The sequence below is a fragment of the Ranitomeya imitator genome, chromosome 2 (genome assembly GCF_032444005.1).
Source record: "Ranitomeya imitator isolate aRanImi1 chromosome 2, aRanImi1.pri, whole genome shotgun sequence".
In the NCBI taxonomy this organism is placed as follows: Eukaryota; Metazoa; Chordata; class Amphibia; order Anura; family Dendrobatidae; genus Ranitomeya; species Ranitomeya imitator.
In genome coordinates this window covers 207,362,123-207,377,865 of record NC_091283.1, presented here as the reverse complement: position 1 = coordinate 207,377,865, position 15,743 = coordinate 207,362,123, and the positions used below count along the sequence as shown (strand labels likewise).

Here is a 15,743-nt window from a genome sequence, read left to right as displayed (position 1 = left end):
TAGATCCAGTGTGACACTGGTGGAGCAGAGAGCCTTTGGCTCTCGCCTTTGTCACTAGCCGATTACAGCCTGTGGCCTACAAGAGCTCAGATGACATCACATCGTGTCGCCTGCAGGGAGAAGGAGCTCACCAACCATCCTGGGGGCTGGTGAGACCAATGTTAAAATTGTAGAAATGGCAGGAACACAGGATGCAGTGATGAGCAGGAGGCAGAACAAGAGTTAAGGGGTTTATTACAAGGGATTCTCCACGCAGGGAGAGTATTCGTAGTGTAGAGAGGGTAAAAGTGAAACGCATAAACAAGGATAACGAAACAGTTGGCTAAACAACAGGCAAACTTATAAGTCTGAAGTTTTCGGGGCATTGAAGGCTTGAACTCCCAAGGTGGCGCCGTAGAAAGCGCGTGAAGTGCCCAACTTGGTCCTGAAGGAAACAGACACTCTCTCCTGAAGGAAGCGGTGTGTCCGGGTTCTCTTGAGCGAGGTCCTGAGGGGACGGTGCGATGTGTGTAGTGACAGTCTCTGGTTCCGCCACGCGCCTGCGTTAGACCGAGGCAATGGAGTATGGACTCATTAACTTTGCGCTGCAGCCCATTTTAGTTTTTGCGTTTGTTTTTCGCTCCCCATCTTCCCAGAGCCATAACTTTTTTATTTTTCCATCAATATGGCCATGTGAGGGCTTTTTTTTTTTGTGGGACGAGTTGTACTTTTGAACGACACCATTAGATTTACCATATCCTGTACTCAAAAACGGGAACAAAATTCCAAGTGCGGTGAAATTGCAAAAAAAGTGCAATTCCACAACTTTTGGGGTTTTTTTTTTTTTTTGTTTTTTAACATGTTCACTAAATGCTAAAACTGACCTGCCATTATGATTCTCCAGGTCATTACAAGTTCATTGACACCAAACATGTCTAGGTTCTTTTTTATTTAAGTGGTGGGAAAAAAAAACAAACAAAAAAAAAAAACCCAAACAACAAAAGTTTGTTTAAATAAACTAAAAAAAAAAAAAATTGCGTCATTTTCCGAGACCTGTATCGTCTCCATATTTTGTGATCTCTGGTTGGGTGAGGGCTTATTTTTTGCGTGCCGAGCTGTCGTTTTTATTGATACTGTTTAGGTGCAGATACAATCTTTTGATTGCCCATTTTTGCATTTTAATGCGGCACCCCTCCCCCCCCAAAAAAAAGCAATTGCTTTAATTTTTTTTTATATTGAATTGATAGATATCACTGCATTCAGAATTGCCCTACCAAATATGTGTGTGTGTTTTTTTGTTTTTTTATATTTTGAATGAGGCGAAATGGGAGTGATTTCAACTTTTATATTATTTTTATATTTTTTAAAAACTTTTTTTTTATCAACTTTTGGCATTTTTCAATAGTCTTCATGGGAGGCTAGAAGCTGCCATAACCCGATCGCCTCTGCTACATACAGGCGATGATCAGATCACCTCTATATAGCAGAAGTACTCACTTGCTATGAGCGCCAATCACCAGGCGACGCTCATAGCTATCCGGCAGTGACAACCATAGAGGTCTGCTGGAGACCTCTGGTTGTCATGCCAACCCATCGGTGACCCACGATCATGTGACAGGGTTTTTTATTATTTTTTTTAATATAAAATCATGGCAGCATTATTGGGTTGCCATGTGGTGGTATGTATTCCGATTACATGTTATAAGTTAGTAGATTGGGTTTTGTTTATTAACAGTATGGCGGGACTGTCCTGCCGGGACATTTACTTTTTATAGTGTTCGTTTCTTCCAGACTCTCGCTTATAGATGTTCTTGTTTATCCTGTGTTTGAGGGGTGGGAACGTAGATCCTAATAGATTTTAGTACTCGGGGGGCCCCATGCACTAAAGCTAACAGCCTGGTAGTTATGGGGGCTGTGGTCCAAAACTAGCCACCATGACAACAGGACTCTAGTTACACCCAAGTCTGGGAGGTCACCCAAACATCTTCAAAGAGCTGGAAAACATTTCATGATTTTTTTTTTTTTTTTGTTTTATAACTAATCTATTAGAATACAGATGTTTCTCTGGTTCAAGAACATTTTTGGATGGGAACAACAAAGCTCCAGTAAAAATATCATACTGTGACAAATATGGCGCCATTTCCAGCTTGCGGCACATTGACGAGGTAAGAGATTTTAACCACTTTTTTTGTCCTCATGAGAATGGAGCGCCCCCAGACGCAGGGCCGCGGGTTACTCGGTATCGGTCCTCTGCTGGCTCAGTTCTGGGGATGTCACGGTAGCTGGACCCGGTCCGTGACCCTGCTAAGGGGCGCCCATTGAAAGGTGATACGAGTGTGTCAAGGGTTCGTGATGCCACCTGTGGTGTTCGGTCAGGGTGACCGACGCTGCTTGGGGTCCACTGGGGTGATGTGATGGCAGCTAGATGGTATACCTTCCCACAGGTGAAGTATGTCCCCAGGGCTTCCCAGTAAGGTGGATGGTGATGGTGTGAGGTGCAGACAATAACGAGGACACTAGGTTGCAGTCTCTTTACCTCTTTACTGAAGACTTCAGGATCCGCAATCCAGAGCATAGTTAACAGGGCTGTCTGAGACCAGCCGGTCCGAAGGCACATCCAGAGTTCCCTTTGCAGGTGGAAATCGTGGCCTACCACTAGCGCCTGTGTGTTGTAGTGCTACCCTGCTGAGCATTCGGGACAGTCCTCACAACTTCTATTCTCATTCGTTCCAGTTCTTTCTAGTTCTCTGTCCCCCAGTATGTTATGACTAGGACCCACCCGTTTGACGGGTAGGCTCGGAGCTCTTCCGGGACCCTAGAGATGCCCCTCTCCACGTGTTGCCCCCTATGTCTGCTTAGGTGATGTAAGGTAGACAGCCAACCTATAATTAACTGTCCTGCGGTATTTGAAGTAAGGCATAAAGTCAGTTACTTCCTCGGTGTTCCGGGCACCGGCTACGCGCCTCAGTAGGATGTTGCTGTTCTCCGGGCACGACTCCTACTGGCTCTCCTTTGTGCTTGATCTCGTTTCTCACTGTCCACAATATCCTTCGCTTCGTGTCTCTTTCTTAGGATACCGCCGCGGGGTGTGCAGGCGCAGTTCCGTAACATTCCGCCATGTCGCTAGGTACCTGCCAGGTTCCCACGCCTGACAGGGACCCCCCCCTGAATCTTCCCCCTGCCATGGGATGTTGCCTGAATCAAACCCAGTCAGCTTCTGTCTAACTTCCTATCCAACCACTAGTTTTACCAGTGTGAGGAGTGGCCTAAAAAATAAAACCTTTTGCTCCCCCTAGTGGCCGGAGTGTGAAGTGTAATGTGTGCTGGTGATACCTGGTCAGATGAACTCCTTTAGTGCCATCAGACGTACCATCACTCCCCTTAGTGGCAGAGCGAAGTTACAGCAACGACCAGGTCTCTGGGGCGCTGCAAGAACATCTCCTTGTGGAAGGGTTTTATAAGTAGAGTATGGCGACTCGAGACATTGCGGCCACTTGTGCATTGATATCTTGTTCTCTTGTTGTGTTTGACGTCTTACACTTTCCTCTTCCATTACACGGCCTTCGTGTTTATAGCCGTTTATGCTGCTCCCTTGAAAACCATAAAACGTTATGGATAGTAATTTCTACAATAGGAACAGATGTGTCTGGTATCTGACCCCACACTTTTGCAAATGTTCAGTTAAAACATTAATATTGGAGCAATAAAATCTAGAGAGCGTGCAGATGGAAGTCATGGAGGAGCAAACAAATATTTTGCCGTTACTTATCTGCATTTAGAGAAAAAAACAAAAATAAAATAAAGAGTCCATGGATGAAGAAATAGAAAAGTTACTAAAAAGCTTCCTCAGTACCAGACATTATCAGCTGATTTGTAGGAGTTTACTTCCCTATAAAGCTAGAGGCTAGGGCATGAGGGGGGGGGGGGGGAGGAGGCTGTCTCAGAAAGGCGACCCCTGAGGCCGCTTCATGCGGACTGAAGGCACTGTAGACCCCTTGACGTCCCTGCCCGGTTCAGGAGGGCAGAATTTTATTTCAGCTGAATGTGCGTCCTTAGACGCACAGTCAATTGAAATGATGTATTTGCTGTTGTGGCTGGGGAAGCTGCGGGTTTCCAGGGGCAGGAGCCGGCTGCCGTGGCTAACCTCTGTGCCTGCAGCTAAAGAGAAATGAATATTCACTGCTCCCCATGCCCATGGGAGTGGAGAGCAGCGAATATTCATTTATTTTTAAATAGCAGGCGCAGCAAGATCAGCCGCTGACTTCTTGCAGTGGCCGGGCGATCACATGTGCCCGCTGCTAGAGGGAATGAATATTCACTCCCCTAATGAGAGTGGACAGCAGTGAATATTCATTCCCTTAAGTAGCGGGTATGTAAGAAGAGGGACTGTGCCGCAGGTGCCTTTTTTGTGCCAGCTCCAGAACTGTCTCCTCTATTTTCCAGGGGAAAGCTTAAGAGACCGGACCAATCATTACAGGCGGAAACAGGGGGTGTGGCTAAGTGCTTAGAGACTCAGCGCGCAAGGAAATGGGCAGACTTGGCAGGAAGACACAGCGCGCAGTAGGGGGACGTGAGTGCTCCAGCCCTTGAGCATCAGTATAGTGCAGACCCGTGCTCAAGCTTCCCCACCACTTCTGAAAGACTGAGGAGGGACGTGCAGTGTGCCCGTTGGTGACCACAAAGCATGGAATTGAACGTTCCTGGCTAGCGAGTACTGTACGCATGCTGACAGAGACCGGGTGCAGGACTGTCATCTGCGCCCCGATTCACCAGTGTATGTCTGCCAGGTCCCATCAGGCTCCGACAGTGCCGTGGCCTACGCTCCTCCGGCCACATCAGTACATGGACTAGGGGTTCAGCGGAAGGTACCGGAGACCAAACGCTGCCACCAGAAGACGGATCATCTCCACCTACAGGACCATATTGGACATGTGCTGTGTCAGCCCCAAGAACTGTTAAAACCTTTTCCACTGTTCCTCAACTCCTGCATCTTATCTATATATTTTTTTTTTTTAACTGCCTACCCAAACACCCCCCCCCCCCATCCCGAATTACGCTATAACCTCCCTGCATGGAGTATCTCAGTGTGAATTAATATTGTTAACCCTTGCTCTGTCTCCTGTCCATCACTGCATGACGCAACCTACTCAAAGGTACACATGATCGCCCGGCTGCAGGAGGCCGGCTACTGTGCCCGCTATTAAAAAGCAATGAACATTCACTGCTCTTCACTCAGATATTCCCGGTGTGGAGAGCATTAAGTATTCTAGCAGCTGTCTTCTGCTTGTAAACAGTGCATGACGTCCCAGCCATGCACTGCTTAGAAACATAAATCAGCTGTGGTTATCAAAACAAGATGCGAAGGAGTGCAGGAAGTAAGAAGGATGATTTATGTTTTTTTAATTTAAAGGTCCTTCTCTAAAAACTATGGATATAACTACAATATGAGTGCACATTTGTTATAACCACATTCGTAATGACTCAAGCTTAAAAAAAAAAAAAAAAAAAACACACACACAGTTCCTCAAATTCAAATTTTTTCCTTATCCAGCCTATATACCAAGCCGAGTTTGAGACCCTGGGCTAGAGAATACTTCAGTGTTCCTAGATTTATGACCCTGCCATCTGTAATAAAATGTAAGTCTTTACATGCTGATGTTGCCCCTGGCTGGTTTGGGCTTCCTGGAATCTTATGGTCAGACGACTGTTACAGCTCTGGAGAGACTTTTAAAAAAAATAAATTGTGTTTTCCCCATATACCGTACACTGTAGATTGAATCAGGCTGGTAACTGTACAGGTGAACTGACAACTAATCAATGATGCCAAATACTAGAATTGGTGATTTTCGAACTCAGTCTTTACTACATTCATGGCAATTTGTCCTAGCTGCAATTTTATCCACTAAGTTAGTCCAGATAAGCCCATTTTATGGACCGCACTCCCTTAGGCCGGTTTCACACGTCAGTGGCTCCGGTACGTGAGACACTGATACACGTAGACACACAAATCAATGCATCTGTTCAGATGTCATTGATTTTTTGCAGACCGTGTCTCCGTGTGCCAAGCACGGAGACATGTCAGTGTTCGTGGGAGCGCACATATTACACGGACCTATTAAAGTCAATGGGTCCGTGTAAAACATGTACCGCACACGGACGTTGTCCGTGTGCCGTGCAGGAGACAGCGCTACATTCTCACCCAGCTTGCTCCCTCGCCGGCGCCGCTTCCTGTCCTGGCTGCATCTTCTCCTGTATGCGGTCACGTGGGGCCACTCATTTACAGTAATGAATATGCGGCTCCACCTCCCATAGGGGTGGAGCCACATATTCATGACTAATCGGCGGCCCCACGTGACCGCATACAGGAGAAGATGCGGCCAGAACAGGAAGAAGCGACAGCCAACGAGGGGGCCGGGTGAGTATTTTCAGAACAGCGGGGAGGGTGGGGTCTAGATAGATCTTTATTTTAAACACTTTTATTCATATCTTCTCTGCAGCAAACGCTGCTGCAGGGAAGATATGAATCGCGGCTTCAGCGCCAGATGCTGGTACGTGTGGTACCCAGCACGGTGCGTGTGGTACCCAGTGGGCACACGGGCGGCAAACATGTGCCACACTGATGTGCCACAGAAACGTAGGGGCACACGGACATAGATAATTCCGGTACCGATTTTTTCCGGTAATGGAATTATTTGGACGTGTGAAACCGGCCTTAAGGGAGGTCAGTGGCATAATCCCAGGCATTCTATTCCTGCCATACATATTTAGAGCGTTTTCTAACCAATATGTACATTTTTTTTTTTTTTACTTGCAACCAAGGATTGGGAGACCATATTGAACTGAGTGAATAAAATAAGGACAGCCAAGAGGCAGCACCTATCGACTCTCAGAGCGCTTTCCCTCTCGATTCGTAATCTCTAGCAAGTGGACAAACATCCTGCATAATTGTGTGAATTTATAAAATGGTTTCTCATAGGCAGCTTCTATAGCCAAACTGTTTTCTAACGAGTTAGTCCATCAAACAACTGCTCAGACAAAGCTTGGGTTTTCATAGAGTTTCTACAGAATGTCCTGACCAGAAGAGTCGGCGCACCAGGGCTTTGGAGTGGGTAAGGCTACTTTCACACTAGCGTTTTTTGCAATACGTCGCAATGCGTCGTTTATGGCAAAAAAACGCATCCTGCAAAGTTGTTTGCAGGATGCGTTTTTGCCCCATAGATTAACATTAGCGACGCATTGCCACACGTCGCAACTGTCGTGCGATAGTTGCACCGTGTTTTGGCGGACCGCTGGGAGCAAAAAAACGTTAAATGTAACGTTTTTTGCTGCCGACGGACCGCTTTTTCCAACCGCGCATGCGCGGCCGGAACTCTGCCCCCACCTCCCCGCACCTCACAATGGGGCAGCGGATGCGCCGGAGAAACGCACCCGTTGTGCGGCACATCAAACGCTAGCGTCGAATCTTGGCCCGACGCATTGCGACGGGGAGATTCCGACGCTAGTGTGAAAGTAGCCCAAGCCAAACCTCCAACTCCTCAATTTCCCTGACTCCGACTCCGCAGCACTGGTGGTCACTACTGAGCATGTACACAAAGTGCAGCACAGATTCGTCTCCACTACGTTCCACAGCACTGGTCACTACTGAGCATGTGCATGAAGTGCAGCACAGACTCAACTAAAAGCAGAGCTCCTTAGATCAGGAACAGAGCATTTCATAACTTTCCCAAATTATGAAAGGGAAAAAAAAAAAAAAAAAAAAAATAGAAAGTAATGGATTTGGACAATATATATAAAAAAAAAAAATTGGGGCATTTCATCAACACGGTGCTTTGTATTTGTCTGCTGGATAAACAAGTGATCCAAGCAGCGAACCGTCTACCTTCCCATTACCTTCAGCTTGAGGTCTCCTTTACAGGGCATGCCATTTGTCAGGTACCATACAATGGGTCCAAGCACAGATCCCCAGATCTGGACATTCATAATACTCAGAGGCAGAATGTGGCGACATTTGCAATCTGCTTGTTTAAACAAATTACATTTTCCCTTAGCAGAAAGGTTTTAAATAAAGTGTGGTGCACCACGATTTTCCATCTGCTACCCCTCTTTAGATACCGGTGTCCTCATGAGCAACCTCAGCATCCCTGTAGTTATACCTTACAACTATAGGACTAGCGTCTATAGTCTCGGGTTATTATAGAGCCACTACATTTCACCAGTAAGGTGTCCTTCCTTCAATGAATGAAGAGCTCTTCTGTGACACTATCTACACGATTTGTGGATATTGCAAATGGAGCGCCCCGCCTGCGCCGTGGGGTACTCGGTACCGGGTCCAGTCTTAAAGGGGATGTCACGGTGACTGCGACCGGGTCCGTGGCCCCGGGTGTCCAAATAAAGGGGAACGGTCTTTAAAGAGATATTGTAAATGAGTCTGTCAGGATGCCACCTGTGGTGTTCGATCAATAGCGGGACCGATGCTGCGTTAAAGGGGTCCTCTGGAGGGGGGGGGTTGCAGCAATGATGCTATTCCCACAGGTGAAGCGGGGTCCCCAGAGGTCCTGAAGTGTATGGCGATAATGGTGTAGGCCAGTAAAATGAGTAAAGGACACAAGTTGTAAGTCTTTGCATGGTTTACTGTAGATAGCAGGTCACAGTCCAGGGTACCAGGCACGGGTGATTGTATGGCCCGGCCTGCTCGGAGGCAATGGAAGATTCCCTTTTTCCAGTTGAGGTCCGTGAGCCTTTCCAACTAGTGCATGCTGTATATGAAGTCCCTGCTGCCTAAGACTTTCTGCATAGTCTTCTATTCCCCCCTGTCCTGAGGCAGGTACCTGCATGACGGACAGCTTGAGACTTTTTATAGGGACTCTATCATGCCCCAGGCTCCTGAGATGCTGCTGCATCTCAGGTTTGGGGTGGGCCAATCCCATAAAGTTCTCAGCCCTCCAGTTCTGCCAAGTGTCCTACAACTCCACTAAGGCCTCGGCCTCCCGGTACTGCACTTCAGCTCTGAGGGTGCCCAGTCACAGTTCCCCTCTGAGCCCTGTTCCTCTCCTTTGCTCCTTTCCTCTGAAGCTCCACTACATACAACCCCTCGGGTTATCTGTCCATTTGAAGGCTGCAGCTCCCTCATGGCTGCCAGGCGTCTGTCTGCTCTCTCAGACTTCCTTCTCCTTCAGTGTCTATCAGACTGGCTAACTCCTCCCCCAGACCAGGACATATAGCCATATTTGAGGGAAGCTCCCCTGAATCCGGGTCCTGAGCTCCCCCTCCTGGTCTGGATTTGGAATATGCTGCATGTGAGTGCCTTACAAAGAAAATTCCATTGCCTCTGAGCTTGATATCACCCTCCCCAAAAGGAAGGCAACATCAGTGCAACAACCGGTTACCTGGGGTGTTGCATAAAACCTTTTAGATCTGGAGTTTACAAGAGCTTGCATGTACAATAACAGGAATCACTCCATGTAAAACATTTTTTTGGGGTAGGGAATGGGGTAAAGTGTGGAAGGAACCTGTACAAAACATTACTCAAAGGTAGTCGTTAAACAGAATCTTACAGAGATATGCATCTGGAACTCATTGTTTTTTTGAGGCAAGAAAGTAAACTACTATTCTTTACTCAATTCTTAAATGACTTAACCCAATTCCAAAAAAAAAAAAAAAAAAAAAAAATCATCCTCATCTCTGATGAGCCCCTGGAGAGCCATCAAATCCATCAACAAATGGAAGGAACATGATACCACAAACCTGCCAGGAGAGGGCGCCCACCAAAATTTTCAGCCTGAGCAAGGAGGGCATTAATCAAAGAGGCAGAACAGAGACGAAAGGTAACCCTGAAGGAGCTGCAGCATTCCCCAGCAGAGGCTGGAGCATCTGTCCATAGAACCACAAGCCGTACACTCCATAGAGGTGGTAAAAGCCTTTACTTACACAAATTGTAAGGCTCATTTTGAGTTTGCTGAAAGACATGTGGGAGACTTTAGAAATGTATACAGGAAGGTGCTGTGGTCAGAGGAGACAAAAATTGAACTTTTTGGTCACCAAGGTACACGCCATGTCTGGCGCCAAACCATCGCAGCTCATCACCCCAAGAATTCCATCCTCACAGTGGAACATGGTGGTGGCAGCATTATGCTGTGGGAATGTTTTTTAGCAGCAGGGACAGGGAAAATGGTCAGAGTCAAGGAGAAGCTGGATGGTGCAAAATACAGCGATATTCTTGAGTAAAATCTGTTCAGTCTGTCAGCGATTTGAGATTGCTTGTTGGATTGTGAACATCTGTCCCATACTGCTAAAGCAACATTCGAGTGGTTCAAGGGAAATGTGGAAAGGTTTTGGAGTGGCCTAGTCAAAAGGTACTGTTACACTAAACGACTTACCAACATTCACGACCAGCGATACGACCTGGCCGTGATCGTTGGCAAGTCGTTGTGTGGTCGCTGGGGAGCTGTCACAAACAGCTCTCCAGCGACCAACGATGCCGAAGTCCCCGGGTAACCAGGGTAAACATCGGGTTACTAAGCGCAGGGCCGCGCTTAGTAACCCGATATTTACCCTTGTTACCATTGTAAAAGTTACAAAAAAAAAAAAAAACAGTACATACTCACCCGCTGTCATCGCTAAATCGGCGTGTGTGACGCCGATCCAGCAATGTGTTCACTGGTAACCAGGGTAAATATCGGGTTACTAAGCGCAGGGCCGCGCTTAGTAATCCGATATTTACCCTTGTTACCATTGTAAAAGTTACAAAAAAAAAAAAAAAACAGTACATACTCACATTCCGATGTCTGTCACGTCCCCCGGCGTCAGCTTCCCGCACTGACGCCTGACGCCGGGGGACGTGACAGACATCGGAATGTGAGTATGTACTGTTTTTTTTTTTTTTTGTAACTTTTACAATGGTAACAAGGGTCACACACGCCGATTTAGCGATGACAGCGGGTGATCAGCGACCAAAAAAAAAAAAGGTCCTGATCACTTCCAGCGACCAACGATCTCCCAGCAGGGGCCTGATTGTTGGTCGCTGTCACGCATATCGATTTCGTTAACGATATCGTTGCTACATCACAAAAAGCAATGATATCGTTAACGAAATCATTATGTGTGAAGGTACCTAAAGCCCAGACCTTAATCCAATTGAGAATCTGTGGTCAGATGTGAAGATCGCTGTTCAGAGGAAACCATCTAACTTGTAGGAGCTGGAGCAGTTTTGCCTTGAGGAATGGGCAAAAATCCCAGTGGCCAGATGTGGAATGCTCATAGAGACTTATCCAAAGCGACTTAAAGTGGTCATTGCCACAAAAGGAGGCTCTACAGAGTACAAATGTTGAGATGTAGGCATGTTCTTTACATGATCTGATGCAAACCCACAAAAAAAAAAAAAGTTAAATTCCAGATTGTGAGGTAGCAAAACATGAACAATGGAATAGGGTGTGTGTGTGTAAATACTTTCAAGCCACTGTATTTTCCATTAGATGCAATCCATCCCTTCTCTATAGCCGATTGTCTCCATCGTGTGTTATAGGTCCAATTAGAAGAAATTGATCCATACCACATTGGATCTGTGACAGGTAGGGTTGAGCGAAACGGGTCGGCCATTTTCAGAAGTCGCTGACTTTTGGCAAAGTCGGGTTTCATGAAACCCGACCCCTGTGTGGGGTCGGCCATGAGGTCGGCGATCTTCTGAATCTGGTATCGGAATTCCGATACAGAGTTCCGATATGTTTGCAATATCGGAAATCGGTATCGGAATCCATATTTAAGTGTAAAATAAAGAATTAAAATAAAAAATATTGCTATACTCACCCTCGGACGCGCCCTGGTTGTAACCGGCAGCCTTCCTTCCTTCGAATCAGCGCGTGAAGGGCCTTAGATGACGTCGCGGCTTGTGATTTGTGATTGGTCGCGTGACCAATCACAAGCCGCGACGTCACCGAAGGTCCTTCGAGTGCTGATTCTTAGGAAGGAAGGCTGCCGGAAAGAAGCAGGGCGCGTCCGAGGGTGAGTATATACCTAATAGGAATATACTCACCCTCGGACGCGCCCTGCTTCTTTCCGGCAGCCTTCCTTCCTAAGAATCAGCGCTTGAAGGACCTTCTGTGACGTCACGGCTTGTGATTGGTCGCGTGAGCGGTCACATGGGCAGTCGCGCGACCAATCACAAGCCGCGACGTCATCTAAGGCCCTTCACGCGCTGATTCTAAGGAAGGAAGGCTGCCGGTTAGTACCAGGGCGCATCAGAGGGTAAGTATAGCAATATTTTTTATTTTACACTTAAATATGGATCCCAGGGCCTGAAGGAGAGTTTCCTCTCCTTCATACCCAGGGAACCATTGGAAACCCAATGCACTGCATTAACATAGTAACATAGTAACATAGTTAGTAAGGCCGAAAAAAGACATTTGTCCATCCAGTTCAGCCTATATTCCATCATAATAAATACCCAGATATACCCAGATGGGTTTCATGTTTCGGCCGACCCCGACTTTTTTATAGGATCGGCCGATTTCACTCGACCCGACTTTTGAAAAAGTCGGGTTTCGTGAAACCCGACCCTATAAAAGTAAAAGTCGCTCAACCCTAGTGACAGGCTATGAGCACAAGTCTCAGTTGGCGAGATTTTTTTTATTTGGTGGTGTCCTTTTGATCGCTGGTAGGCACTCCTGTTCTTTTTTATCCCCCCTCCCTCTGCAAATTCAGTCCAAATGCAGAAGGAATAGCCTTTTTTTTTTTTTTTTTTTTAGCCTAGAGCTTTTCTAAACAGAAGTTTAAGTGCAGATAAACAGACACGCTCCATCCTGCCCCCACCTGAAAACTAAGAATAACTTAGCCAAGTTTTCATCCACACAAGAACTTTTGCTAAAAGCATCCAAAAGTAGTTGATGTATCCACCCCTCTGCAGCTAATGGATTTGCACTAAAATTGTTCCCCATTCATATGTATAGAAAAGTGAAGTGGGTGGGGTGTTGGGGGCAGGGGGAAGACAATTTTTACCTAACAAATGTAGTCATTTTGTTTACTGTTGGGGGGCTAAATAAGTCTACCCTAAGATTGCTCAATCTAATAAGATAAACGGGTAAATATTGTACAACAGTATGAAAAATTTGGTGCAATGCAGCAAAGCTAGCTTCAAAAATTGCCCTTATGACAAGTTACCTAAAAATATAGCTAAAATAAGGGGGAGGGGTATCAGCCCTGTAGTTTTTATTCACCGAGCAGCAAAAGTCAGAACTGGCGTATAAACAACGCACAAAGTGCGCCATATAATCATTGTACAATGCATCTCGTTAAACTAAGCGCTTTGTCACCTTAGTTGCTCGCTGCCTGTGTAGAGTATAACGAATGACCTAAATCACTTCTACACTAGGTGCTGCATTACATTCCATGTGTCCGATTTTTTAGTTCTTGAGCAACACCGACTCCTGGTATTTCTTGGCTCTATACACACACGTTCATGACTAATGAAGGACCCAATTCAGACATCCGCGAGCCTGAGCGTGTCCTATTGTGATCAGAGTTTCCAGATAAGACTCGGCCATACGATCTGAGAGATGCCAATCAGAAGGCTTTCGATTTGCTTCCGAATCTCCTAGATCTGTGGCCTAGTGATACATTTAAACACAAACCTGTGGCCCATTAGGAGGACTTTTTACTGGCTTGGAAACAAAACACTCCTTTAGTGAAAAGAATTGGAAAAAAAAAAAATTAACTTAAACTCTAATGTTGACTTTCTCTTTGCGCTGTTTGCCAATTGGATTAATTATTCTTATATATTGATTGATTAATCTGGCAATTCTGAACACGGAGATACCAAATATGTGCATATTTGATTTTTTTTTTTTGTTTGGTTTTATTTTGAATGGGGTGATTTGAACTTTTATGCTTAATTTTTTTTCCCCCCCTTTACTTTTCACTTGCTACAAAAGCTGCAGTACTTTGATCTCCTCTGCTACACACAGGTGATGATCAGATTGCCTGTACTTAGCAGAAATGCTCACTTGCTATGAGTGCCGACCACAAGGCGGCGCTCATAGAAGTCTGGCTTTGACAGCCATGGAGGTCTGCTTCAGACCTCTGGTTGTCATGTCAACCCATATGTGACCCGCGATCAGGGGTTACCAGTGAGCGTGAAAATGGACGTGTTTCCGGTAAGCACAAGTTAAATGCCGTTGTCAGAGTGACAGCGGCATTTAACTGGTTAACAGCCATGGGTGGATCACAATTGCACCAGCGGCAGTTGCAGGCACATGTCAGCTGTATAGACCAGCTGACATGTGCCTGGTAAGGTGCGTGCTCAGCTCCAGAGCCCACACCGAACAGTGGGAGTCCGATGTGGGCGTACTATTACGCCCAACGTCAGAAAGGGGTTAACATGGTGTTCATACTGTGTGTTTTTTGGGGGGGTAGAATCTGAAGGGCAAAGAAAAAAAAAAAAAAGAAAAAAAAAAAAAAAGTACATTACAGGCAGCAAACATTACAGGAATGTCATGATAAAAAAAAAGTTTGCATTTCAACTAGAAAAGTTCTTTCTATAGGCGTCTCATGATATTATGTAACATGCGCAAAGTAGGGGAAAGATCTGCAGCCTTCAGGAAGACAGAGGGACAGACCTCAGAGCAAAACTGTGCAAGTCCTAACACTTCTCCGGTGAGGAATGCCGCGCCAACATAGACCACAGCAGCGTACAGAGACTCCACTATGTCTTATTGTCCTAAGCACTTGTGCGACCTAGAAGGAAAGTCACAAGAAGCCCAATAACTGAAGAAAGCTGTAGAGTGCAGAAGGGATATATATATCTTGGTAGTCTCGAAAGGTTGCAGTTTATTACCATCTTTTCAGTTAGCCATTAAAAGGTATCAACCACTGAGGACTCTCAACTCTAAATATAAAGTGCAGAAGGTGTCACTGACCTGTGCTCGGAGTCTGGAATGAAGAGGAGACATTCAGGATGATGATTAAGAGCAGGAACAAGTGTCCTCCTGGAAGACAGAAAGAGTCCATGAAGCAGGGAGGTAACAGTCCAGGAGAAGCCCCATGGAGGAGCTAAGGAGCCTTACCAGCCCCATAGAGGACCTGAGGAGCCTTGCTTGCCCCATAGAGGAGCCTTACCAGCCATCTCCGCAGTCCTGTTAGATCCTTCATAAAGAACCCTTCACAAGTCAGGTCGCAGCTCTCTGCTTATAACCCCTCCTCTGCTCCCAGAGCTTCCTCCTCACCGTGTAGGATTGGCAGCGGAGAGTCCAGTCCTTCCGATTAACTCCCCACCTGCTCGGCTCTCCCCCACAGCTGGCCCTATGGTTCTAGGCTGCGTTCACACTGCTGATGAGCGTTTTTTTCTTACTATGGGGTTAAGGGATGGACGCTGCGTGTGAACGAAGCCTGAAAATTACTGAGGCGGCGGGTAGTCTCATTGTGTTTGTTAAGGCTACTTTCACACATCAGGTTTTCTGTTTCAGGCTAAATCCGGCGAATGTTGGAAAAACTGGATCTGGCGCAGATTGTGAAAAACTGATGCGACAGATCCGTTTTTTTTTTTTACGGATCTGGCTAGCCTATCTAGATTACTGGATAAAAAAAAAATTGGAGCATGCTCAGTTTAAAAAAACGGATCAGACCGCCGGATCTGCCATTTTCTGCATCCGGAACCTTTCGGCTCCCATAGGCTTCCATTCTAGCAATCCAGCTTCAGGCTTTTTCGCCGGAGACAAAAAACGTTACAGTAGATGTTTTTTCCAGATGCCGGAATCGAGTGTACGCCGGATCCTGTA

The 15,743-nt window shown here is 46.2% G+C and overlaps 1 protein-coding gene across 1 annotated transcript in view; it reads right to left on the bottom strand.

Annotated features, from left to right (window-relative positions):
• Positions 1 to 15,214, bottom strand: part of PTGS1 (prostaglandin-endoperoxide synthase 1) — an 82,510-nt gene extending 67,296 nt beyond the window's left edge. The window contains exons 1-2 of the mRNA XM_069748545.1: positions 15,085 to 15,214; positions 14,886 to 14,954 (exon numbers count right to left, since the gene is read on the bottom strand). Coding sequence (XP_069604646.1) covers positions 14,886 to 14,954; positions 15,085 to 15,091 — 76 coding nt within the window. The 5' untranslated portion in view covers positions 15,092 to 15,214. The remainder of the gene's footprint in view (positions 1 to 14,885; positions 14,955 to 15,084) is intronic.
• Between the last annotated feature and the right edge of the window lie 529 nt (positions 15,215 to 15,743).